Consider the following 23,455-nt stretch of genomic DNA (forward strand, 5'->3'; position numbering starts at 1 on the left):
TCGCTGGACCATACCCTCTCAACCTCATCATTCTTCTCACATCAAAAATGGCTTTGGATTTCTCGCAGTATGGTGGGCCCTCCGAGGAGTGGCTGGCAGTGGAAAAGACATTGCCCGCGCAAACCTACGACGTCACAATGGATCCGCATGTGCTCAGAGAAGCTGTCAATGCCGAAAGAGAAAGCCGAGCCGCAGAGGTGATGCCGTTGTTAGCACCACATGTTCAGGTCAAAGACTATACCATCCCAACTCGCGATGGCTCAACTATCGAAGCTAGATCGTATAGGTCGGTCAAGACAGACGCGTCAGAAAGGCTTCCCGTGTACCTCTACTTCCACGGCGGAGGCTTCATATTTGGTAATGTCTTTTCGTGTGTAGATTGCAAGATGGTGTAACTAATGATTACATAGGCACACTCAGCAGCGAGGATCCTCTATGTGCGCAAACTGCGATTAAGACAGGGGCGATAGTGTTGAACGTCAACTACCGCCATACGCCAGAACACACCTTCCCGACCGCTTGGTACGATTCTCAAGATGCATTCGCCTGGCTACACAAGAACGTAGACGAAATTGGGGGAGATCCGTCCAAAGTCGTCACGGGTGGCATTTCAGCAGGTGGCACATTAGCAGCATCCCTCACACTCGAGCAACATCTTGGAAAAAGTGAGGTGATTGCAGGTCTGCCCACTCTAGCCGGACAGATCTTGATCATCCCCATGGTTGCTCATCCAGCCACATACGATCAAGGGCCTGGCAAGCTGCTCAAAACGTCGTCTTATGTCGAGAACGAAAACGCACCAATATTGCCGAAGAAGATTGTTGACTTCTTCACAAAGCTTCTGGATACTGCTAAGGCTGCTTCACCAGATTTGAAAGACACCAAGTTCAACATGGTCAACGCGACAGCAGAGGAGGTCAAAGGTTTGCCTCCCACAGTGTTTGGTATCGCGGGCTTGGACCCGCTGCGCGACGAGGCTTTGCTTTATGCGAAGCTACTTTCAGAGGCAAACGTGCCGACAGACATTACAGTATTTAAGGGCGTTCCGCATGGTCATAGGCGATTTGGCAAGGCTCTGAAGGCATCTGAACACTGGGATGAGTGTGTCGACGGAGGCATACTTTGGGCACTTTCTAAGCCGAAGGCTACTGGGAAGTTTGACGTGAAACTACCGTAGTTCTCACCAGATGACGACCCGAACTGCGGTAGCCGATTGTAGATAGCTCCGTATCGCATCAATGGCATGTACCGTCAGGAAGGCATCCAATCGAGCCGCGTCGCTTAGATTGAGGATGCGTGCCCAGGCGTCCTTCGCGCTTGCCAAGTTCCAGCCGTAATCTTTGTAATGACAAGCCTACACATGTGTCCACAATCTACGGTGTTATTTAGCACTCTTTTCTCGCGATAAACTCCTCTTTACATCGCATTGGGATTCCACGCTGACGAGATAGCGCTCAAGGTACGCTGGAGGCGGGGTTAAAGATGCGTCGATGGTTGAGCTCAACGCACGCTCAAGGCTGAGCTCAAGGCGCAATCCAGGCTGCGATGCCAACTCAGTGTGGCGAAAGCGCATAGCCACACTGCGCTGACATCTCAGCCTGATGTGTGCCATCAACTCCCATCTTCGTCATATCTGGTTCACTCCTGTGTTTCTATCTCACTTATGGCAATAACTTTCGGCTCCTTTGGCGATATCATCGCTGCAGTGCAGGTCGTGTACAAACTGATTGAAGTGCTTAATTCACAAAGAGGTGCCAAACTCGAGTTTGGGGATCTTCTGGTGGACTTAAGGCTTTTCCATCGCTATCTCGAACAGGTAAGATCTCCAGAACCCATATTGGTTATTGTTTTAGGTCCAACAGAATGCAGCTTCTCTCGTTCTGGCAAACACGCCAAGAGGACCCTAGTCTCGAAGGCCTCTTCAATGTTTTGCAGCCATCCATTTCCGATACAAAAGGAGAGATAAGCTCATTTCTGGAGCATATTATATCTCGATATGGAAAGAGTCTTCTCTCTAACTCGAAGCCTAACCCGAAAGCTGTGGGAAAGATGCTGCAATGGCATATGCTGGAACGCGACAACGTTGCGCGATTGCAAGACAAGCTTCGGAAGAGCAAGGAAATCATATTGATGGTTCAAAGTCAAGCCAATATGTACGTCATGCTCCCTCCATCAGCTCTAAAGTGTGAGCGGATAAATCTAACATAAAATTCCTCAAAGGATCTTAGAGGAGAAAGACCAGTCTATTGTGATTGAGAGAATGGACGCTCTCGCAGACGCTGAAACCGACACTGCAAGACAGCTCAATGAACGTCTCGATGATCTTGGAGGAAAAGTTGAGAAACAGGGCGAGGCGCTCGGCCTAATCTCTCGTAGTATTGGAAGCATTAGCTCAACTATGTAAGTCAAACTCAGAAAGACTAAATCATATCTGACAACTTCTTCTGCCAGGGCTCCAATCGCAAATCTTGTCATAGACCTTCCAAGCATGTTGGCAAAGATACATGCCGAGCAGTTGTCTCAAAGACTCTTGTTGTTCAGTCTTAATCCATTTGCCCAGAACTCTGCTATTGTAGAAGATGCTCTTGGTTGGAAACTCTCCATACCTCTAGAACTGATCAGTTCCTGGGATGTGAGTATTAGAGAAATATGACTTACATATCTCAACCTGACAATATACAGACACTTCACTCTATCCTCATAGATAGATTTTCGAAGCAACCAGGTTATGGCTTCGTCAGAGACCGCCGTTATGCAATACGAGACGACGTCAGCGGATTAGACATCCGTCAGAATAAACCGCTGACTTATGTGCTCCGTCCTGGTCAGAAAGTCAACATGTGCATGGTGTACTTCACCGGTGATAAGGACACAATGACGTGCCCTAGATGTAAAAAGTCCACTCTCCGCGCAAACAACCTAGCTTTCATATGGTGAGTGCTCTGATTGAAGATTTCACAATCTATGGATTTGATCGTATTAAAGTTCTAGTCAGCTCAGATCCAAGGTGTGAGATGGAAATCCAACGCATCGAGGAATTACACCATGATACTACAACTCTCAATGACAAAATGGACGGCAACCCTCCAAAGCCCAATCTCAGTACGGATGGCAGCATAACGCATCCTGATTTTGAGGATGCATTTCCAGCTGATCTAGTTTCCATGTCCGACACAGAAGAAGGCCCGGAGGTCTTCAAGCGGGTGCGGTTTCTCTCTCGATGGGAATTTCGACTTGAATCACGAGGACCGTTGGAATACAAAACCGGCCAATATAATTGGTGGGCAGCGGATTGTCCTGAAGCCCAGGTAATGAAAGACGCCCTTGGAGCTACCTTATGGGATCATGTATGTGAGATTGAGGAGCTCAATTCGGTGGAACAATATTTCGCCCTCAATTTGTTCTTTGTCGGGTCGACATTGCAACAGTCGAGACCCGTGTTACTCATTTTCTCCATGACGAAGCAGGGACGTAGGGAAGCCTGGAGGCACTCTACAGGCATTGATTGGATCAAAGCAAACCCCTCGCTCGTCGTTCTCACAAGCTGTAGCACCATCTTCCATTCTACCATCAAACAAATCTATGATGAGAGATTTGGGGTACTCAAACTTGAGGATAGTTGAGAGACAAGCGATTAATGCGCTGGTTAAGTTCGGATTCATACATACACTCTGGTGTAAAGATATGCTTCACCACTATTCCAACTTGGAGGCAATTTAGGAACTACAAAAAGACCGAAGCATTAGCAATACTTGCCAACAAACTCTAATACACCCTTCACGAATCCTTCCGGGTTCTCTTCAGCGATGTAATGCGCACTGTCCTCGATCGTTAACAATTCGGCACCTTCATGATACTCCTCCGCCATGCTTGCCGCAGACTGTGTCAGCATGAACTCTCTTCCATTCATCAGCAGTGAGGGTGCTTTGACCTTCCCATGTTCAGCCACCCAACTTCTGTTCTCTTCTGCGTCCTTCTCAAAAGCGCGATAGACCTCAAGACCGGCTCTGATAGCACCAGGTTGCGAGTAGGCAAGCGCATAATGTTCTAGGTCAGCAGGTGAGATAGCTGCGCTATTGTACGAGATCTTGTCGAAGAAGTGCTTAAGATATCCTCGCTCTTTCCCAGCGATCAGGAATTCCGGTAGGTCGGGTACTCGGTGGAAGACGAAGTGGAAAACGTCGGGAGTGCCTTTGACGTCCTCGTAGCATGACGTACCGGGCAGTGGACATTCGCCCCAAATGACGCTTCTCACGTCCTTGGGGTAGCGTGATACATAGGCAAATGCGATCATGCCACCAATGTCGTGGCCTACGACGTGGATTTTCTCTTTGATGCCGAAGTGGGATTGGATCAATATGTGCAAGTCCTCCGCCATCTGTGTCTTTTGGTAACCCGTTAAGGGCTTCGAGGATTGTCCAGCGCCTCGATAGTCGGGCGCGATAACCCGGTAGCCGGCGTCTGCTAGAGGCGTGATGACATGGCGGAACTGATAGGAGGTTTGAGGAAAGCCATGGATGAGCAGTATGACGCCCTTCTCTTCCGTCTGAGATATCGCTTGACACTCGATGTAGTTCAAACGTATCTCTTCGCCTGAAGTTGTAGTGATTGAAGCGATTCGTTGACACCAACGTGAGGTATCAATCGCTGGAGGCTGCAGAGTAGACATAATATGTGAAACTGCTTAGGATGAAGAGGGCATTGAGAGGTATGGAGATATCGACAAGACATGTTTATACACTTGGTTATACCCGGTGGTGGAAACCCATCGTGGATTTGTAAGACATGACGCTCTTGCAGCGTCATACCAAGATGCGAGATACATGGCTCGACGCCGGAATCAGGTGACTGTCCTTGGGACAAGACCTGGGAGATTACTGCTATAAGAGGGTGAACTTCTACTCGGGGACTGCAGTGGCTCGTATCGTAGCAGTAGCTTTACTCAGATCCAAAGCGTTCTTCTTGCGTGGTATGCGCCATTCCGTTTTTGGTATGGTCATTCCGGATTGGTCGAAGTCGCAGACGAAATGGTATGTTCCTCGCAAACTTCTGGCGCTGTCATTACTTCTATACATTCGGGATCCATCGCACAAAGACGTATGGTAGTCGGTGAATTCTTCCCTTGGTTTCGGCCTTGCGATGTAGGCTCCTACCCAGGTGCTATGCCACCAGGCCACATCACTTAACCTCCATCCTTTGCAGCGACAGCAACCAACAATTCGTTCGCTGTCTTGTTCAACTACATTCATAAGGCATGCCTAGGCTGGGTAGATGAGATCTATCCACTCACGTCTCAGAAGCCATGAGTCAGTCCGAGGATCTCCCTTCCATGATATCCAGTTAGGCTGCGACCGGCATGACAACAAGACACGGGAGAGATCGGGAGCTGGATAGAACGGCGCGAAGCATTGAACCGTTATGAGAGAAGGAATGAAGGACGGGGATCAATGGAAGATCTGAAGATGGGCCTGCCACACGCTAGGGGTGTTGCCCCACTTTTTGGCGACATGCCTGAGATGCGCCTAAGGACCCTGCCGAAGTGACCAATCAAATCATGCTCGCCCTGGTGCCACTGTGCCGGGAGACGTGGAGCTGCCGTAGAGTCTGTCGCATGTCGTTCTTCCATCAACGCCAATTGTATCAGTTCAGTAAGATGGCGAAATTCACCCCCGCGATGTCGCGACCCTACCGAGATGCGAAAACTACACGGCGCTTAATCAGAGGACAGCATGACGATATATAAGGTCAGAGGCTGTAATCGTACATTCCACAATAACCCCCCATCAAAACTACCATACGTTCTACTAGCCCTATTACCGACGATGCCGACCCACGGAGAAAGAAACCTGGAACTCGGGAATCAGGCGTATGCTGCCTCTTTCGACCAAGGCCATCTAGCACTTCCACCTAGCCAGAGATACACTATCGGTATGCACAAACCAACGGTCTCTATCGTCATATACTGACTTGATGCGACAGTAACGTGTATGGACGCTCGCATCGATCCCACCGCTGCATTCGGTATACCTCTTGGAGCCGCCCACGTAATACGCAACGCCGGCGGTTGTGTAAAGGATGCCTTCCGATCGATCGTTATATCGCAACAACTTCTTGGAACAAGAGAAGTGATACTTGTCAAGCATACAGGATGCGGTATGCTCACATTCGACAACGATATTGCGAGAGCCACGGTCATGAAGAAGAGAGGAGAAGTGGCTGCAAGAGAGGTGGAGACACTTGACTTTCACGCTTTCCGTGATCTAGAGATACAGGTCAAGAAGGACATACAATGGCTTCGGATCAAAGCCATTGAGGAGAACATCAGGTTCAGCGGCTGGATCTATGACGTGGAGACAGGGAAGACAACTCGGATTGTGTGAACTGGCTGCTTGGTCGTTTAATGAGTTTTGCAAATTATACCCAGGATAATGTAACAACATCTTATGAGCTCTCCCAGCAGACGTGCGCAACCGCTCTGTGTTCTTTGAGGCTTGGAGATAATTTAACTTGGAGCGGCTTTAACAGCTCGCCCATTTCCCATTGGGGGCTAGCTTCCCCACGGGCTAAACTCCCCGCAGCCTGACGCGTCGCGAACTCCAGTGACGTGTCGTAGTTTCCAAAGTTTGCTCTTACACGCGACGACAAGCTTCAATCTCCCCCGCCTGCACTCTCCACGTCCGCTCTTCGTGAAAAAGCATTGCATCTTTGTATGGCGGCCAAGACAGCGTGGCTTGGCGGGCTACCAGACGAGCTGGTACTGGAAATTCTGAATCATTTCCATACCATTCGCTCATATGAGACGCAATCCACAGCCTTCAAAGATCAAGAAAAGGAGAGAACACGCCAATCCGAAAATCGCATACTTAAACGATCGCTACGCAATCTTTGTCTAACGTCCCGTCATGTTAGCCGAATAGCCACCCCACTTCTGTACGCATCGTTCACGGGAGCTGTTACTCGACACGGTCTTACGCCTCTCAACCTGTTCCACGAAAGGACGTCGGCCTCTAATGCTTCGGGTCGCAAATGCATAGAGTATCTGCAGTATGTAGAAGTCCGACTCGAAGATGATCAAGGCAACAGTCTTCGCGCCGATACTCTTGAGCCGGATGCCGTTTACCAGGCAGCATATTACTTTCAGTTACTAGCACATATCATAAGCTGCGCGCCAAACTTACAACATCTTTCTCTTGTCGTCCTCGAGACTGACAATGTTTCCTTTTGGAAACACATTATAACGGAAGAAGATGCAACGGCTGCGCCCACACAAACGACAGTGACTAGACAGAACTTCCATAAGCTGCGAAATCTATGTGTTCAGATGCATATAGACGTTTCCACCAACCATAGTTCTGGATCGTTCGACCAAATCTGCTCCGTTATGTCGAGGGCTCCCGTGCTTTCTGACTTCCGAGCTCATGGTGTGGCGACATTCGCGCTGCCAGCACAGCCGCCCGAGCTTAGCATCTTCGGTGTGCTCAAGCGTCTAGAGATAACTGAGTGCATGCTCGAGATAGAGGAGGTCGCCAAGGTGTTTTTGGCGTGTAACGAGCTACAGCATGTTGTTTGCACATGGGCCTTCCTCGATGACACGGCCGGAACAATACCAGATCTCTTCATTGCTCTTATGCATCACACCGAAACTTTGGAAAGCTTACGTCTCGATTTGCGTCAAGTCAGAACCGACGACAATTCGGACGAGTCTCAATGCTTTGGTAGCTTTCTGCCGTTCAAAACTCTTAAGACATTGGCTGTCTCGGACTATTGTCTTCCTGCGTTCTCTAATCTAATTCATGAAGAGAGAACCCCCTATTACGACGAGACAGTGCCTACAACTTTAATGGCTGAGCTGCTACCACCGAGTTTGACAAGCTTCACAATGCTGACCGGGGAATCCGACGAATTTTTAGGTGAAAGCACAGATCTTTCGCCCGACCTATGGGTTTGGGTCAAGAAGTATGCTTCGTCAGGCCTAAACCTGAAACACTTCATCGTCGAAAGCTGCGACGTTGAAATAGAGGACCCTGGTATCACGAAGGCCTTTTTGGACTTGGGTGTGCAATTTGAGCTTAAGGAGGTATCAGGATATGACTAGACGGGTTTGAAGATGGCAAACGGTTGAAGGGTCGAATATAGTAACGACGTCCGCCTCTGGGAGCTGCGACATGTACACTGAATGAGGGAACAAACACGACCTACTCAAACGCACGTATCACGCTGTCATTCTATGCTTAATTGAGAGGCAGTGTTGGTAACGCTGGGCGGTACAGATGCAGGCAACCTATACCAAGGTCCACGTGGAGATTTACCTCAATTACGCTGCCGTCGACCCGACGACAAGATCCCACCTTTACTTCAGTAGTGACCATTGCGGCCGGGGACTTTCTCACGTGCCAGTGCCCCTCACTGGGTTCCGCACGTCCATATAAGCCTTCTTTTCTATCGCTCCAGGCTTTCTTTCTTCCTCGCCACCTGGTCAGCCTCCATCTGCTCGAGAAGTAATCGATTCAGGATATGGATCTGACAGACGCAGCAGCATCAAGAGTTGTTAACATGGCTATCCCGGGCGATCAGGCCTCTCACTTGGACGTCACGGCATTCTCTGACGAAAAGACAGCTACCTTGAATATAAGGTCTCCCAAGAGAGAGCCTTCGAGTCAGGACAGCGCCTCGGTATCCGATTCTGTGCTTGACGTATCCGGAGGCTCTGTGCCCGAGTCCGAGAGTTCTGGGAAACCCAAAGAGCTAGAGCGCGTCCAAGATTCAGCAGACATTGGGAAAGCTACTCTGAGCTCTGCCTTCTCATCACCCAAGCTCGTCGCGAATGACTGCGGGAGCATTGTCTCTCTTGGTGGAGGCGATGTTGTGAAGGACATGCATAGCAGATCAAAGGTAGCGAGCCCGGTTGTTATACAAAGCCAGGGAGAGCATTCCAATGGAAAGGCAGAGTTGAAGCATGGTATGTCTCGTTTCTATCACGGAAAGCACTGACTGATCTGAGAAGAAGCGTTTCCAGTCGCCAAGAAGGAATCACTCATGACATCTGCCCCGCAAGCTCGGCGCGAGATCGTCGAGGTCGATACTGAGACTGACACAGACACGACTATCGACGCACCGAAGTCCTTCAAGCCGGCCCCCGGTCTACCTCCGCACATGCGACCCGAGTTTCAACCACCACCAGCGCGCCAATTCGGTCTTAATGACTCAAGGGTATGCTCTTGTAGAGACCTTCGGATACATTCATGACTGACACGTCTAGCACATGGTACCACCAAACGATGTCGCCCGATTCAACGAAGGCCCTCGAGCATCTCGCTCCCACTATATGTCATATCAGCCTAGAGGCGACCACGTGGATCGAGAGCAATTTGCCCGTATCAGCGCCCAGCTGACGAAGATCAAGCATGAACTTGATGTCGAGCGCAATAAGAACTGGCGACTTCGGACAACCATCGAGGCCGAGCAGCAGCAGAAGGTTGAAGCCGCGTCTTCGAAGATGCTTACCAACCTCCTGCGAGAGCAAGCTGAAGCTCTCACGCTCAAAGCCAAGGTCGAAGCTAGGGAGCGTGAACTTGACTTTCGAGAGCAAAGGATTTCACAGCAGGAAGTCTACCTTTCCGAAGGCAAGAAGCAGCTCTGGTTTTCTCTCGAAGCAAATGGCGTTCGTCCTATGAGTGCAATGGATATGCAGCACGCCCGACAAGAAGCCGAGCTGAACGCTCAAAAGGCCATGGCTGACCTCAACGGAAAGCTTAACACTAAGATCGAAGGTTTACATCTTCGTGAATCAGCACAGCAGATGCGCGAGCAGCAGTACAAGGCTATCATCCGCGATTCGCTCAAGGACGAACTCGAGAACTCCCTGACCGACGAGAAGGCCGAAGAAATCGCCGAAATCGAGTACAATAACGGATATGGTGCAGGCAAGGAGATTGGTAGCAAAGAAGCACAAGAGAAGTCTCGCCAGCGAGGCTTCTTAGAGGGCTATGGCGCCTGTCACCGTACTCAAATTACCCTGAGCAAGTGTCGCCAGGGTCTGATCGATCGTGATAGCCCCGAGCTGAACTTCCTCTACGACGCCAATCACCCACACAACCTCTGGAACATTGGCGAGCTGGTCGGTCGCCTGGAGCATGAAGATAGCGTCGAGAAGACGAAGAATGTGGGAAAGAGGGAAGTTACGGTTGAGAAGAAGCTAGTCGTCAATGCCAGGACTGCCAACGTCGCTGATGAGCCCCGCGACATGAATGGCAAGGTCAACGGGTATACCAATGATACCATGATTCACAAGCGAGAGGAGACAAGTAGCAGGTAAATCACCCATCACTCCATCTTTCACTTACGCTTACACTCAGCAGGATGCAACTTGCGCGTCCCACTTTCGCCGCCGAGCTTCGCGGTCCCTCTGCTACACACAACGGCCACATCATTCTCGCTAATAACGTCACTTCACCAGCCGCCAAGAAGACTGAACAGCCCATCGTCAAGGATGGGGAGCCTGTCGTGAATTTGATTGACTTCGTGTAAGTCGGTCGATGGAAGGGCCGCGGTGTGGATGGGGAGCATTGGGATGGCTGGATGGAAGGGTCGGGGCATGAGGTTTGAGGGCGACAAGGGGCGCGGAGGTAAAAACGGTTGTGTCCAAAGTTCAACAGGACGGCTACATTGCCCTAGCTACTCTACCGTCGCGTCGCGTATGCTACTTGGATACCTCCAAGCCTCTGCATAACCTCAACCCCAGCATGCCGCCCAATCGCGTTAGAGTCCACCTTGGGGGCAAGGACTAAAGGTTGTGTGTGAAATGAGCTACATGATTGAGTTGGCACCATCTAGGTACTGACCATATGGGACAAGAGACTAGATGCATATAAAGTTTCTAACATATCCACATGCGCGGTTTGATGCATGAACGTTATGTCTCATTATGAGCATTCTAAAGGTAGATTCTGACATCTACATTACTTTTCTTCATCTCTATCTTCCGGTCTAGAACATGTTGAATATACCCCCCTCGCCAGCCTAGAACCACACTTTTATGACCATCTAATATACCTCAATCCTGCATAACGCTCCACCCTTCGCCACCTCTCCTTCCGCCAAGTCCTCGTCCACCCCTTACAACCGGCCCATGACCCCTCTCACCCAACATGGGTTTCCTCAGCACAGAGCCATTCAGTCCCTGACCAAACGCGTCAGCTTGCTCTTGAGCCTCCTCTGTCAACTTCGGTTCGTTCGCACCACCACTACCCTCCTTTGCCTCTCTCCCCTTATTAGCAGGCCACTTCTTCGCAAAGTCCTGCGCCCCACCCCCAATAGCCCTCATCTCCTCATTCTCCTGACCATCTTCTCTTGCAGCATACTTCCCCACAATATCCAACAACTCCTTCTCTCCCTGCTTCTCACGCTCGCTAGACCAGTTTGCATACTCGTCCCACCACCAGCGATGCGTTTCTCCATCTTTTCCTAGGTACCCTGCCGTGCCATCTTCCTTTACACGCGCAGCCCACGGCTTATCCACAATGTAATGCAGCACAGCGACCTGGTCGTCGACCCAGATATTAGTATGCCAATACCTCCACGTCTTCAGCGCATTTGTTTTCCAGGACAAAGTACTCCAGCGGCCGTCGAAAGCCTCGTTCAAGAAATCCTGATCAGGGAACTTCATAGCGCGGAGTCTATTGTTACCAATGTCCTCAAACTTCTGGAGAACAAACTCAGCTAGAGCTTTGCTGGGGCGGTAGAGAAAAGTCCCCGAGTTGAAGTTGGACAGCGTGTACGGTTCTGGTCGCACTTCAGCGAGTTGATCCGGGGCTGTGAGTTTAGCCATGGCGCAGTTCTCCGGGTTCCATTCAGCGGGGGCCCAAGAGTCGTGGTCGAGGTTGCAGACACAGGTGTGTACGGCCATTGTTCGCATTCCGTCGCCGCCTTGCAGGTAGGCGTCGTTTTGCTTGTTGAAGATGAGGGGCGAGGGGTTGGAGAAGATCATCATGTCGGCGTCTAGCCAGCAGATTCGTTCAAACTTCTGGGGCATGTCCCAAAGGTCGAAGACGCGCAGTTTGGTCCATGTGTCGATGAAGCGCTCGGCGACCATGCCAGATTCTGTTCCATCTTCAGGAAGGCGGAGGTGTTCTACAGGGTGGAGGACGATGTTGGAATGTTTGGCTTCGGCTTTGAAAGCGTTGACTGAGGCCTCTGGCAGTGTTTCCGGCGTATAGGTTATGATGAGGGGCGTGTTTGGTGAATGCTTGTTGAGTGTGTAGGCTAGGAGGATTGCGCCGGCGAGATAACTGGGTCGAGTGAGGAGAGTTACATATGCATCTTTTCCCTGTTGGTCCGTCATTATGAGTACCGACGGGCTCCTGGACCGTTATTGTTCTCTGATGTTTTCAATTTGAGAGATATAATGACAGGGATATCGAGAGGTACATGCAGTCGCAGAGGTCTACACGAGTCCCACCAAAGCAAGAACGCGCTGACGTCACGACTCACGTTCCGAGGCCGGAATGCACAACTCTTGTGATCGGAGCCTACTGAGGACGTACACATTTTGGAGAGGGAATGTACTGTGTAAATTGTCGTAGTAGGTTTCACGAAGATATATAGTGTTACAAGTTCAAATTACGGGTATCTCAAGAATCCTACTACGACAACAGCCATTTCACTACTCAAACTTATCATACAATGTCCTCAGATCTTCTTCCCATCCTCTTTCGCTAACGCCTTTCCCCAAGCGCTCTCGAATGGGTCGTCCGACTTAGGAGCATCTACCTGCTGTACATCTTGTAAAGCTGCAACTTCAGGCACCACGCTTGGCTTCGTCAATTGAACAGGAGCGGGACGGTCCAAGGCAGCAGCCTCTGGGCTTTCGTACTCGAAGTTACTAGAGTAGACCACAGCAGCGAATGCCTCCAGACCACCAACAGCTTCGATAGCAGCTAGGTACTCGTTGTTCGCTCCGCTTCCGATACTATGCGCCTGTCTGCAGAACACCGCTAGACTGTTGGCGACCTTGGCCTTGACGTCGTGGCCAACAATCTCCTGCACACGAGCGTTGCTATCAGAGATGGGCGGGATCTTGTATGAGAGTTGCGAGATCTTCACATCGACGAGGTGGGAGAAGGCCGCATCGAGGAGCTGTGTAAGGACATGGGCAAAGGCAGGCGATTCGATGAGGTCGGAGGTTTCGTCGATGAGGCGACGAAGAGAGGCAGTTGTTGTGGGGGATGTCGATTCAGATGATGAGGTCATGCCGGACTCTTGAAGGACGTAGTCTTCCTGGTCTTGCGGTGGAAGTAGGAAAGCAAGCCACTTGCATGTTCTGTGGGGAGTTAGCTGATGTCTTTACGCGTTGGAGTGTACTCATACCTTCGCTCTTCCTCGGTCGCACCTTCGACTCTCTTGCGCACTTCCAGTGTAAGTTCAGACAGTCTCTCCAAGGTCATCTCTTCTCTTGGGTTCACAAGGCCGAAGACGTCCTTGACTGCAACCCTCACTTTCTCAATGAGATCTATGCATCCCTTGTGTAGCAGCCACCAGCTCAAACTAAGGTACCTGCGGTTTGTCTCGAAATCATTGCCGTACGCCTGCTCGAAGTTGTCGTCGTCGTTGTTTTCTAGGTTGATTCTTGAGCCTTCAGTGGTCGGCTGCGGTGCGGCCAGGGACACGACGGATGCGAGGTAGTTTCGACGGCCGAGGAGGTTCAGTTGAATGCGAGTGAGAAGGGTAAGGAGAGACAGGGTGTAGACGAGGGTGAAGGCTCGCGTTATTGCTGGTCATGTTAGTATCGCAACTCCCGATGCCATGTACGGGGCACATACAGCTAATCTTCATCTCACTCCATAGCTGTGCTTTGCTCTTCTTGGACCTCCTGTCCTCTCGGGGCTCTGGACTGCCCTCAGCTGGTCCCGTATTGCTATCGCCCTCTGTAGCGATTTGGCTGGCATGGATGAAGCTGTCTGTCTGCAGACTCGAGCTTCTTGCGTCATCCTCGGTCGTGTCGGCTACACTTGGAGGCGCTGTACTCGCAATCTCGCTGGGCCCGACGCTACGTGACAGGCGCTCTGCCTTTTGTCTCTGTAGCTCTTCCAGCACTTGCTCCACGGGAATGGCGTCGAGTATGTTCTCGGTCGCGGTCGGTAGGATGGCGAGGACGGTGAAGGTGCAGTCTTCCTGGTTCTGTTCGAAGCGGCGGCGGAGACTGTAGAGCCGTTAGAACGTGCTCCTTGATAAGAAGGTATGGAGCGCACTTCTCTTTCGCGATGCGATCATCGCTCATGCGCTGCCTCGCCTCCCCGAGCTTGCCCAGCACATACTGCCCCGCCAGATAGCCGGCGCCGAGCACTCCGGCGCCGATTGCGAAGTTTGTGCGGTTGCGCCTGAGCCAGCGACGCGTTCCTTGTATCATGTTGATGGTTGAGAGGGCTATGCAGCCCGCGTACTTGGGGGTGGAGCAGGCGTCAGTCGCGTGTGGGGAATGTCGGAAGACCACCCAAGATAACCCAGGGTCCCGGCTGCTGCTCACGGGCCTGTCAATGCACCGATGCGTGATACAAGGAATCTCTTTCTTCAAATACTCTTGTCGTAGCAATTGTCGTAATAAGTGATTAGTCGTGACTGATAAAGCAGGTACAGGCCTTCAACGTCCAGCGCATGCGAGGTTGGTTTCGGGTTACACCAAGGCTTCGTGATTGGGCCGAGGTCCATTGCCCAAAGGGGAGACCAAGCCCAGCGCCGCTTTCGCTCCGCACATGTTGTCATCGCTTCCAGACGCTAATTCATCTTCCAACTCGAAAGGATAAGGCCTTTTTGGTAGCAGTGTATTATGTATCAAACAGTACTATAATAGCAGCCTTCCCCTCTATCGCAGCTCATCGCATGTTGCATCCAATTCGTGATAACAGAAAAGCAACGCGTCTTTCAGTGTATTTATTGCATAGACAAGTCGAACAAAACTGAAGCCAAAACGTCAAGTCGTTAAGCGAGTCGTGAGTCGTAATCCTTCAAACGTATAGTGCGTCATTCAAGCGGGCGAGATGTCGCAGTTGGTGTTGTTACTGTTGTCTCGGGCGAATCAGAAAGAGAAGTCGTACTCGTAATCGGAGACGAGGCTTCTGAGCTGGACGACCTAGTTGACGCTGACGACCTGTAGAGGCAATTAGAAGCTGTGCGTGGATTTCAATTTCGCTTTGCAGGCTTGGCCATAACATAGGAGAATGCCAGTCGGAACATATGCTAGGTGTAAGTAGGAAAGAAAGTGAGCAAGACCGGAGCAGGATAGCCGGTGACGTTGAGCCAAAACATGAACAGGGCGATTCCTCAGCGAGCATACTGAAGACATGCTAGTAGGACTTTTGTCTACTAGCAATGACGGCAGCATGGGCCAGGGCCAAAGCCTAACAGGGAAAAGCCAGTCGGCAAACAGATGTCTGGAAAAGAGGGACGACGTTGAATGAACAGGAAAGGAGCAAAGGTCGGGCGATACGAACGTCTTGATTGTAGCGATAACTGCTTGCTTTTAGCCATTGAACGTACCCATTAATAACCAATAGACAGGTTCACTACTGCGTAGCAGCGAACCCCCTGAGCTCTCCAAAACTCAATTGGGTATGCATGTACATCCCGGCTTGATGCCCATAGCAACCAATGACAGAAACTTCCGTATCCTTGGGCTATTTTTTGGACCCTGGTATGCTGTGGTCCGAAAATCCTTCCTTGGGTCAGAAGTCCTGGAGTCAGTCCTCGCGCTGGATATAAGAAATAAAGAAAAGCTTCTTGCATGACAAGAAGCAACGTAAACATGAATAGCAGTGAAGATAGTCAGGATAGCCTATCTCACTGTTCCAGTCCGCGGTGAAAGGTCGTGGCACCCAGTAGTAGTTCACCCTTGGTTAGCTGCAGACATGTAGTCTATAGATGGGTTCCAAGGTCGTTCATACGAGCCTTGTGAATGCAAGAACGCAGAGGAATCTCCGGGTTGATCCTGAGGGTCTATTAAACCATCATAATCGGACTGAAACGACCGAGGTTCGACGAAGGGGGGTTGATCGTTCCATTGGATTTCATGGTTGTTGTATGGAGACCTGGGGTAAAACCCAGGGACATGTGAAGGTACGTACCCCGATATCTCCGACTGATTGCCTTGCTGAATTCCCTGAGTCTCTTGAGCCCACTGCGGGCTGCTTGGTGCTGTGACCGACTGCGACGAGTCTTTCGCGTCCTTGCGAGCTCGAGCCGGATCTCGATCGTTGTGCGTGGCCATTATAGCCGGCAGCGTTGCCTCGGGTCTTAACACATCGGCTTAGCATTATGATAGCTGATTACTGACATTCAACATCACTACTGACCTTTGCAAGGTAATGTCGTCATCCCGCAAGGTCTTTCCTACGGGCATGAGGGTTGCAATGACGTGAGTGCACTACATCATGTTAATTTTGGTCTGCCACGAATGCGGAACTGTCCCCTACCTTGCCCTTCTGGCGCTTGCACTTATCACAAGCACCGATTTTTCTTGTAGTCTTATAGGCAGATCGTTCTGCGAGTGTCATCTTGCGCTTCTTCTTGGGCTGTATCGCAAGGCCTCCATCCACGATACTGAACACATGTTGCTGACCAGTTGCAATCTTGGTGATGGTAGAAGATTGCTGTGGATGATGCTCCACAAGTGCCGGTGACCTATAAGAACTGCTATGTGACAGGGAAGGCGAAATGCTTCTTTGATGCTTGCACACATCCAGTTCCTCAGGGCCTGGGTGGCACGCTTGGAAAAGCATAGCTTCGTTCTGCATCGACTCAAGTTCGCATTTCAAAAAGTCTATGGCGGCCAAATGCTTCCGCTGACGCGTACTGGTACATTGTGGATATTGGCTTTTCAGAAGTTCGTGTAGTGCATCAGAATCGACTGGCTGAGTGAAAGCCATGCCTGCCCAGGGCGGAGCTTCATCGCTCGTCGGGTGTATCCGCTTGATAGATCTCATATCGAGGAGCCTGCAGAGACCACGGCGACTGAGTGAGATAAAACAGGTCGGATCCGGACAGATATCGCAAGACTCTTGGAATATGATACTGGTGCTTCAGCTATGCCGCGTGTCAGTAATGTTTGAGCAGGAGACGCTGGCAACCATACATAGAAGACACTGTCATTGTTCCTAGCCCAAGCGTGCTACTCTAGCGTCAGCATAATCATATTCGTGAACTAGACTCTGTGAAGTGATTCTGAGTACAGATCACAAGCCGTCTTAGCCGTGATCATGACAGAGATACCCTGCTGATGATCACGAGCGAATCGTCGTGATCTCGGCAGACAGCAATCTAGCCTCTTTAATTCTCCACATGTACTTACGTGATAAGGTATGGTTCGTTCAGGGACGGTTTGTATTGATGGTGAGCTTGGAGGGGAATCGAGTGTGTAAATAAGTCACCGAGGTCACCAGACGTGTACACTACCGAGCCCCAGGCAACGATAGGATATACGGAAGGAACAGAACTAGCCGCACGGTGTCTCGACGCGATCAATTGTAGGTTAGCCGGTCGCAGCGGCGTCCTAAACTGGCGAGACATTCTTTCTACTCCGTAGCAGTTCGGATATAAGCATTGCACCATCATAGCAAGCTTGCAGATGATTCGTGCGGAAGTCGGCATCGTGGATCATGTTCACCGTGTAACTGTCATGGCGTCGACTTGTAGGCGCAGCATCACGGAGGACCATCTCGCTTCTAGAGTGAGGCGCAATCAATTGGCCAACGAGCTTCAGCCTGCTGTCATCTTGGGCACTTTGACTTTGAAATTGGGCAGCGATGCAGACTCTGTGATCAACGCATATAATATCGACTTCTCAGTGGTAGCTGTGCTGCTCGTATAAATGAAGCGTGGTGGGTGTATCGTGATGCGCGTGAATCCCGCGGGAATGTGGTGCAGACCGGGTACGCGTCATGACGGCGTCAGTTTCTTCTACCCTTTCATGGTAAGACAAAGAACACCGCGCGATAGTAGAACGAGGCAGCATTTGTGTAGATGACGAGCATTAAGTGTATGACAGCTGGTGGCAATGAAGAGGGAACAGTTGAATGGGTCCTGGTGACGACTCCAGTCCAGGGTTGGGCTAGACCAAACCAAGCTAGCGTCAAATCGAGAGGAAGTTGCGACCAAGGAACACGCTCATTGTTCTCCCTCCACCGCCTACCCATAACCTTATCGTCTGGCCTCTGGAAGGATCTCGGATCAAATGGTCTCACAGGCTGCTTCACGAGCATGAGCGATGTGGTGTAATAATGGGTGGCTATCAAAACGAGACTGACCTTCTTCATGCTGCAAGACCATGCCAACGTCGGAAGGGCTAGGCAGTATGCTCAAAGAACAGGAGGAAACATATTCTCGGTATCCTCGATTTTGTGCAAGTAGTGAACCGGCAAAATGGTGTAGCGGATTGGCGCAAAGTAGCAATGTTTGGTACCCCACCCACATCGCTTCCATTATATTATTGAGAACGCATAGATCCCATGCTGCGCAGCTCTTATTTTTTTCTTTCGTTGAGATAAAACGGTTGCATCCGATTTAGGATCAGTCACTTCTCCCACACACAGACTACCAAGATGACCACTGCAGCAAGGATGGATACCTTCAGATTTCTCGACCTACCAAAAGAAATCCGACTAATAGTCTACGAGCAACTCCCCTTCATCAGACGACACTCCACGTTGATTATGCCATATACTCCGGACCACAAGGGCAGTATCGTTCTCGTCCTCCAAGTACTTCCTCTTGCTATCCTGAGAGTGTCCAAGATGATTCACGATGAAGCGTACGCCTTGCTCAAGCCTAAGATGTACGAGCTGCTCTATCGGCCGCCTCGACTTATCATACCAGCACCAGATGTTTTCAAGATAGGAGCAGGCTTCGCTAAGTTTCTCCAGATCGCCAGACAACTGCTCCACAAACAGTCTATAGCAACACTGAGCTCTGGTGAGATAGTTTATTACCAACCAGGAATGGTATACTACGCTCAGGGAAACATTCCACTGATCATCACTCTCTCGCTCATCCAGTGGGCACAACACGCTGGTCTCTATCTTGGACAGATGAAGGTCCATCCTATCTTGGCTCGATTTGCAGCAGACAACCCGAATCCACCAATGAGATCCGCTGGAGTCCAGCTATTGATCAGCCAACCAGGTATGGGACCAAAGTTATGTGAGACATGTCTCGAGGACCACATACCGCTAATGCACATCCTGATTTACTTCATATCTGAAAACCTCAGCATGGCCCGAAAGAAGAACCCCAAGGTGAATGTACTGCTTCTAGGTACGAGCGTGTGCAATCCAGATGCTCAGAACGGATTACATTACCACGGGTCAGAAGACTTGCAGGAAGAGCTAAACAGTGCATTGTGGTGGAACTGGCCAAAGTGTAGATTGCAAAAGAATGGAGGACATATTGTTGAGCTAACGGCTTGGGAAGGAGATTGGCAGGCTAGACCTACAGTGGGGATGTTGGGAATTTCAAGTGATGAGGAAAAGACGGAGAGTGCGACGTACATCGACTTCGTCCAACAACATGTAGCGTCTGATGGCAAACGAACATCTCGACACGATACACTGCCCTCGTATTAGAGAAACCGCTTGGACTAGCATTCAATTTGTGATCATTGAACCCAAATTTATGCGCCTTGTCCTGCGGCCGAAACTCCGCCTACCCTATAACCAAATTTGAGCAAGTCTTGTCCCTCTATCTGTGTCTTCTTTCCTAGCAATTCGTCGATATCCCATGTCGCACCCAGCAATCGGCCGTTCAACCACATCCGCTTCTCGGTGCTTAACCAAACACAAAAAGCGCCCCCGAGACCAATATCGTCTGTGAGGTCTAGAAAGTCAGTATCCTTCATTGAGTTCACAGTGAAGATACACTTACAAGGTCGAAAGCTATCGGGCGTAGTCTTGTCTGCCATCTCCGTGTTGACAGCGCCAGGGTGTACAGCAACAGCCAATATACCATCCGCACCGTACTGCTCCGAGAGGAACTCGACAAGACGTGCCTGCGCGAATTTCGAAATACAATATGCTGTGTTCGCAATGTGCCCGTTTACGATACATGCTCCAAAGGAGTTGATAGCGATGAAGGTTTTAGCACCATCACTTTCCTTCAGTATCGGAATGAAGTGGTGCGCAACAAGGTATGTACCCTGTACGTTGACGTCAAACACATCTTGGAAATCCTGTGGATCTCCTTCCTCGACTTTCAGCACTACCGGTCCTGAGTATCCTGAATTGATAATGACAATGTCCAGCCTTCCGACTTCTTGTTTGACATCCTTCGCAAGCTGCGCAACACTCGCGTTTGATGTATGTCGACCTCCAAGTTTTTGATTGATACCGACGGGTTCAAGTTCTTGGCTTCTTGTGCGACTGTCGCTAGTTCCTGGCTTGAAGATGACCTCGCTGCCAGGAGGAGAGACGCAGCACCTGCTTGCGCGTAGGCATGGGCAATACCGGCTCCTATCCCGCGAGACGCGCCAACTATGAGTACGTTGAGTGGCTTTGGCAGTTTGTTGGAGGCCGGGTCCAGGGCAGCAGTGGGTTTGCTATGTATCGTCTTTGTGAAGCCGCTGGCGAGCGTAGTATCTCTTATTCGTTGTGACATAGTGATCGGTCCGAACATTCGTGATGGAAACATTTCGACAATTGCTGTTGCCGCCCCCTGATATACTGGCGCGCCTTATGTGCATCCTTCAGGCCGACTCAAAATGACTCATATTGAGCCGCATCCTCAAAGACAAACTTGTTTCGAGCAACGCTTCTTGTACCTCGCCATAGAACAAACCGTCTCGCCATTTTTTTTTTTTTTTAGATGTTCTTGGGTGCTCGATATTCAGTCTCTAAGAAACATCGTCAGCGCAAACGTGAGGTTCTAAAGCGGAGGTAGGCGTATGGCGTGCCGCGCTAATCTAGCGTGACTGAAGTGTGGGGTTCACCTTTCACTCGTTTGGGAAAATGTCATCTTCCTCTTCGATACGGGCTTAATCTTCTATCCTACACCCCACGACCGATGATGGTTCTCGTCGCCATAATGTGGTGCTGCAGCTAGCTTGGGTAAGCATTGTCGTATGTAAGCCCTATCCAGGCATGCATGAACCCAGCCAATGGGATACGGACGGACAATATAGCCATGATTCATGTGCAGCTAGATAATAGTGAGCGAGGACAACGGAGCTCTTGACGACATTGTGATTGGAAGCGTGTACTACCACCAGTGAGAAGTATAAAGTCGAAGCCTCGCGCCATAAACAGAGACTAGCTTTCCATCGAGCAAAGTATTCGATATTCAACACCTCAAGCATTTCAAGATGACACGCACTCTTATCCTGTTTGGCGCCGGACCCGGCATCGGCGACAATGTCGCCCTCCAATTCGCGTCCAAAGGTATCGAACACATTGTTCTTCTTGCGCGCAACACAGAACGCCTTCAGAACGAAGATGCGCCTTTCGTCACCAGGAGCACATTCCCTGTCAAAGTCGACACACTCCGTATCGATCTTGCAGACACAAAATCCATCCCAAGTGTACTCAAGCAGCTTGATAGCATGACCTCAGGCGAAGACATAGAAGTAGTGTTTTTCAATGCTGCTCGCGTAAAGCCAAGTGAAGTACTCGGTGTCAGTGTTGAGGAGATCGACGAGGATTTCAAAGTGCTTAACTCCTTTTCCAACATCAACAATACCGGATATGCTAATGGAGATCATAGACGAGCAATCTCGCCCTCTACGTCATAGCACAGCATTATATTCCCAAACTCCAGAGCCTGGCAAAGTCTAATTCTACATCCAAACCTGCGCTTTTCGTCACCAATAGCCATCTGCCTTGGGATCCTATACCGCAACTGCTCTCGTTGAGCTTGACAAAGGCTTCGCAGAGGAATATGGTAGAGAGCTTCAACCGTGCTTTCGGTGACAGTGGTGTGCACATTGGGCTGATACATGTCGAGGGATCTGTGGCGCCTGAGAATAAAGTGCTAAACCCGAAGACGATTGCGGAGAGGACAATTGCATTCTGGGAGGGAGAGAAGGGCTTGGCTATTCATATCAAGGAGGAGTAATGGCTGTGATACAGAATCATTCATTTCGAGGCGATCTGCTGCATTTGTTCAGGTCGCTCGGCTTATCGTACATCCTTTCCCGTACCACTCACTTCAATACTTGCTTTGCATCTTTTCTGCCTTCATCCACTCTTCCAATTTGTCTGGGAACATGATCCTAACGTTATAGCTTCGTTCAGGAATCTACTTCAGCCTACCAGCGTCCATCGTCTTGCGATCAGCTTTGTCATTTGTCAACCTACCTCGTCCTGTTCTCCGGATCGCGAGTGAACAGCGCACAATCACGCAAACTCCTCCTCCTACAAATTCCTAAGTCAGCACCGAGAGGAAAACCATAGGAGGTATACTGTCAGGTAAACCAAAAGACATACAGATGATATAGCATAACCCTTGCCTCGGAGTCCTCTTTAGGGCAGGTAGCCGATATGCGCTGCAGATAAGCACCATACTGTTGCTAGTTGAGAGTCCTGAGATCATCTTCATCATACGTTGGCCGCACGATTGCATTCGAATAACACCGGGCATGAGCACTATAGTTGAAACTGCTCAACTCACATTCCCCATGTCCCCAAAACCTTGCAGGATCAAAGACTACCATGTTGTTCCCATCTGTAACACCAATGTTACCTTCACTTTCTCAAACAACTTTTCGACCACTTCCTCCATCTCTGCTCATCTTGGCCCACTGATTTCAAGGTCATACCGCAGCAACCTTTCCATATTTTGCGTAAAATTTCCTTTCCAGGTCGATGTCCAGACATTTTCTTGAGTAAAGTAGCCATCATGTGTAGTAACACGGTAACCAAACTCGCCGTCCGCGGGCCGACGCTCATGATCTCATGCGAGCTCCTCGAAAAAATACCGCGCTCTCGATATTCAAGTCTCCCAACCTCTGCATCATCGCATGCATATCCGCGGTATTGAACCTTTCCATAGGCACGAAGTCCTGGAGATAGAAGTACTACTTCTCCTCGTCTTCAACCCCATCTTCATCACCATTCTCCTTTCCGGCATCCCCTTTCAAGAACCCCCCTACCCCACACTGCCAACACACAACCCTGAGCGAGATCTCGCAATATCACCCGCAGCCTCGCGTAGCCCCCCCTCAGCATACTCATCCCATCTCTTCCTCGCGCTAGTATGACGAAGTAACTGCCTTCGCTCTCCTTACTCCACCCGTTCCATTCACATAGGCCTCCAACATCTCCATTTTCATATTCTTTCTCATCCTCCTCATCTGTAGTTCTACGACCCTGCATCCTAGCATCAACATGCCCCCTGTCATTGTTGGTAGTTTTGGTCGGAGTAGAAGTTCGAGGTGGTGTCGATACAGAAACGATCTGCCCAGTGGACTTTCGCTGTGGGGAAA

At 50.2% G+C, this 23,455-nt stretch overlaps 12 protein-coding genes across 12 annotated transcripts; 7 read left to right on the forward strand and 5 right to left on the reverse strand.

Moving 5' to 3' along the window:
• Nucleotides 1-47: 47 nt before the first annotated feature.
• On the forward strand, nt 48-1,177 carry AA0111_g7695 (hypothetical protein; the record flags this gene model as incomplete). Its single annotated transcript, XM_028654060.1, has 2 exons — nt 48-357; nt 411-1,177. 2 exons carry the CDS (start codon nt 48-50, stop codon nt 1,175-1,177), a joined length of 1,077 nt encoding a protein of 358 aa, XP_028504546.1.
• A 686-nt stretch (nt 1,178-1,863) lies between these two features.
• AA0111_g7696 (hypothetical protein) lies at nt 1,864-3,623 on the forward strand (the record flags this gene model as incomplete). Its single annotated transcript, XM_028654061.1, has 5 exons — nt 1,864-2,153; nt 2,221-2,400; nt 2,452-2,632; nt 2,683-2,933; nt 2,996-3,623. 5 exons carry the CDS (start codon nt 1,864-1,866, stop codon nt 3,621-3,623), a joined length of 1,530 nt encoding a protein of 509 aa, XP_028504543.1.
• Nucleotides 3,624-3,742: 119 nt separating this feature from the next.
• AA0111_g7697 (hypothetical protein) lies at nt 3,743-4,669 on the reverse strand (the record flags this gene model as incomplete). Its single annotated transcript, XM_028654062.1, has 1 exon — nt 3,743-4,669. The coding sequence occupies one exon, from the start codon at nt 4,667-4,669 to the stop codon at nt 3,743-3,745; it is 927 nt and encodes a 308-aa protein (XP_028504544.1).
• Nucleotides 4,670-5,822: 1,153 nt separating this feature from the next.
• AA0111_g7698 (hypothetical protein) lies at nt 5,823-6,380 on the forward strand (the record flags this gene model as incomplete). Its single annotated transcript, XM_028654063.1, has 2 exons — nt 5,823-5,928; nt 5,980-6,380. The coding sequence occupies 2 exons, from the start codon at nt 5,823-5,825 to the stop codon at nt 6,378-6,380; spliced, it is 507 nt and encodes a 168-aa protein (XP_028504541.1).
• Nucleotides 6,381-7,381: 1,001 nt separating this feature from the next.
• Nucleotides 7,382-8,095, forward strand: AA0111_g7699 (hypothetical protein; the record flags this gene model as incomplete). The annotated part of the gene is made up of 1 exon (XM_028654064.1): nt 7,382-8,095. One exon carries the CDS (start codon nt 7,382-7,384, stop codon nt 8,093-8,095), a length of 714 nt encoding a protein of 237 aa, XP_028504542.1.
• A 458-nt stretch (nt 8,096-8,553) lies between these two features.
• Nucleotides 8,554-10,527, forward strand: AA0111_g7700 (hypothetical protein; the record flags this gene model as incomplete). Its single annotated transcript, XM_028654067.1, has 4 exons — nt 8,554-8,959; nt 9,005-9,210; nt 9,260-10,311; nt 10,359-10,527. 4 exons carry the CDS (start codon nt 8,554-8,556, stop codon nt 10,525-10,527), a joined length of 1,833 nt encoding a protein of 610 aa, XP_028504686.1.
• Nucleotides 10,528-11,053: 526 nt separating this feature from the next.
• Nucleotides 11,054-12,340, reverse strand: AA0111_g7701 (hypothetical protein; the record flags this gene model as incomplete). Its single annotated transcript, XM_028654068.1, has 1 exon — nt 11,054-12,340. The coding sequence occupies one exon, from the start codon at nt 12,338-12,340 to the stop codon at nt 11,054-11,056; it is 1,287 nt and encodes a 428-aa protein (XP_028504687.1).
• Nucleotides 12,341-12,687: 347 nt separating this feature from the next.
• Nucleotides 12,688-14,404, reverse strand: AA0111_g7702 (hypothetical protein; the record flags this gene model as incomplete). Its single annotated transcript, XM_028654069.1, has 4 exons — nt 12,688-13,318; nt 13,366-13,768; nt 13,818-14,197; nt 14,247-14,404. 4 exons carry the CDS (start codon nt 14,402-14,404, stop codon nt 12,688-12,690), a joined length of 1,572 nt encoding a protein of 523 aa, XP_028504688.1.
• A 1,473-nt stretch (nt 14,405-15,877) lies between these two features.
• Nucleotides 15,878-16,973, reverse strand: AA0111_g7703 (hypothetical protein; the record flags this gene model as incomplete). The annotated part of the gene is made up of 3 exons (XM_028654070.1): nt 15,878-16,283; nt 16,344-16,414; nt 16,464-16,973. The coding sequence occupies 3 exons, from the start codon at nt 16,971-16,973 to the stop codon at nt 15,878-15,880; spliced, it is 987 nt and encodes a 328-aa protein (XP_028504689.1).
• A 1,614-nt stretch (nt 16,974-18,587) lies between these two features.
• AA0111_g7704 (hypothetical protein) lies at nt 18,588-19,607 on the forward strand (the record flags this gene model as incomplete). Its single annotated transcript, XM_028654071.1, has 1 exon — nt 18,588-19,607. The coding sequence occupies one exon, from the start codon at nt 18,588-18,590 to the stop codon at nt 19,605-19,607; it is 1,020 nt and encodes a 339-aa protein (XP_028504682.1).
• Nucleotides 19,608-19,654: 47 nt separating this feature from the next.
• Nucleotides 19,655-20,634, reverse strand: AA0111_g7705 (hypothetical protein; the record flags this gene model as incomplete). Its single annotated transcript, XM_028654072.1, has 3 exons — nt 19,655-19,857; nt 19,906-20,314; nt 20,368-20,634. 3 exons carry the CDS (start codon nt 20,632-20,634, stop codon nt 19,655-19,657), a joined length of 879 nt encoding a protein of 292 aa, XP_028504683.1.
• Nucleotides 20,635-21,337: 703 nt separating this feature from the next.
• Nucleotides 21,338-22,086, forward strand: AA0111_g7706 (hypothetical protein; the record flags this gene model as incomplete). The annotated part of the gene is made up of 2 exons (XM_028654073.1): nt 21,338-21,679; nt 21,736-22,086. 2 exons carry the CDS (start codon nt 21,338-21,340, stop codon nt 22,084-22,086), a joined length of 693 nt encoding a protein of 230 aa, XP_028504684.1.
• Nucleotides 22,087-23,455: the final 1,369 nt, after the last annotated feature.

Source organism: Alternaria arborescens (genome assembly GCF_004154835.1).
Source record: "Alternaria arborescens strain FERA 675 chromosome Unknown contig_18, whole genome shotgun sequence".
Classification (NCBI taxonomy): Eukaryota; Fungi; Ascomycota; class Dothideomycetes; order Pleosporales; family Pleosporaceae; genus Alternaria; species Alternaria arborescens.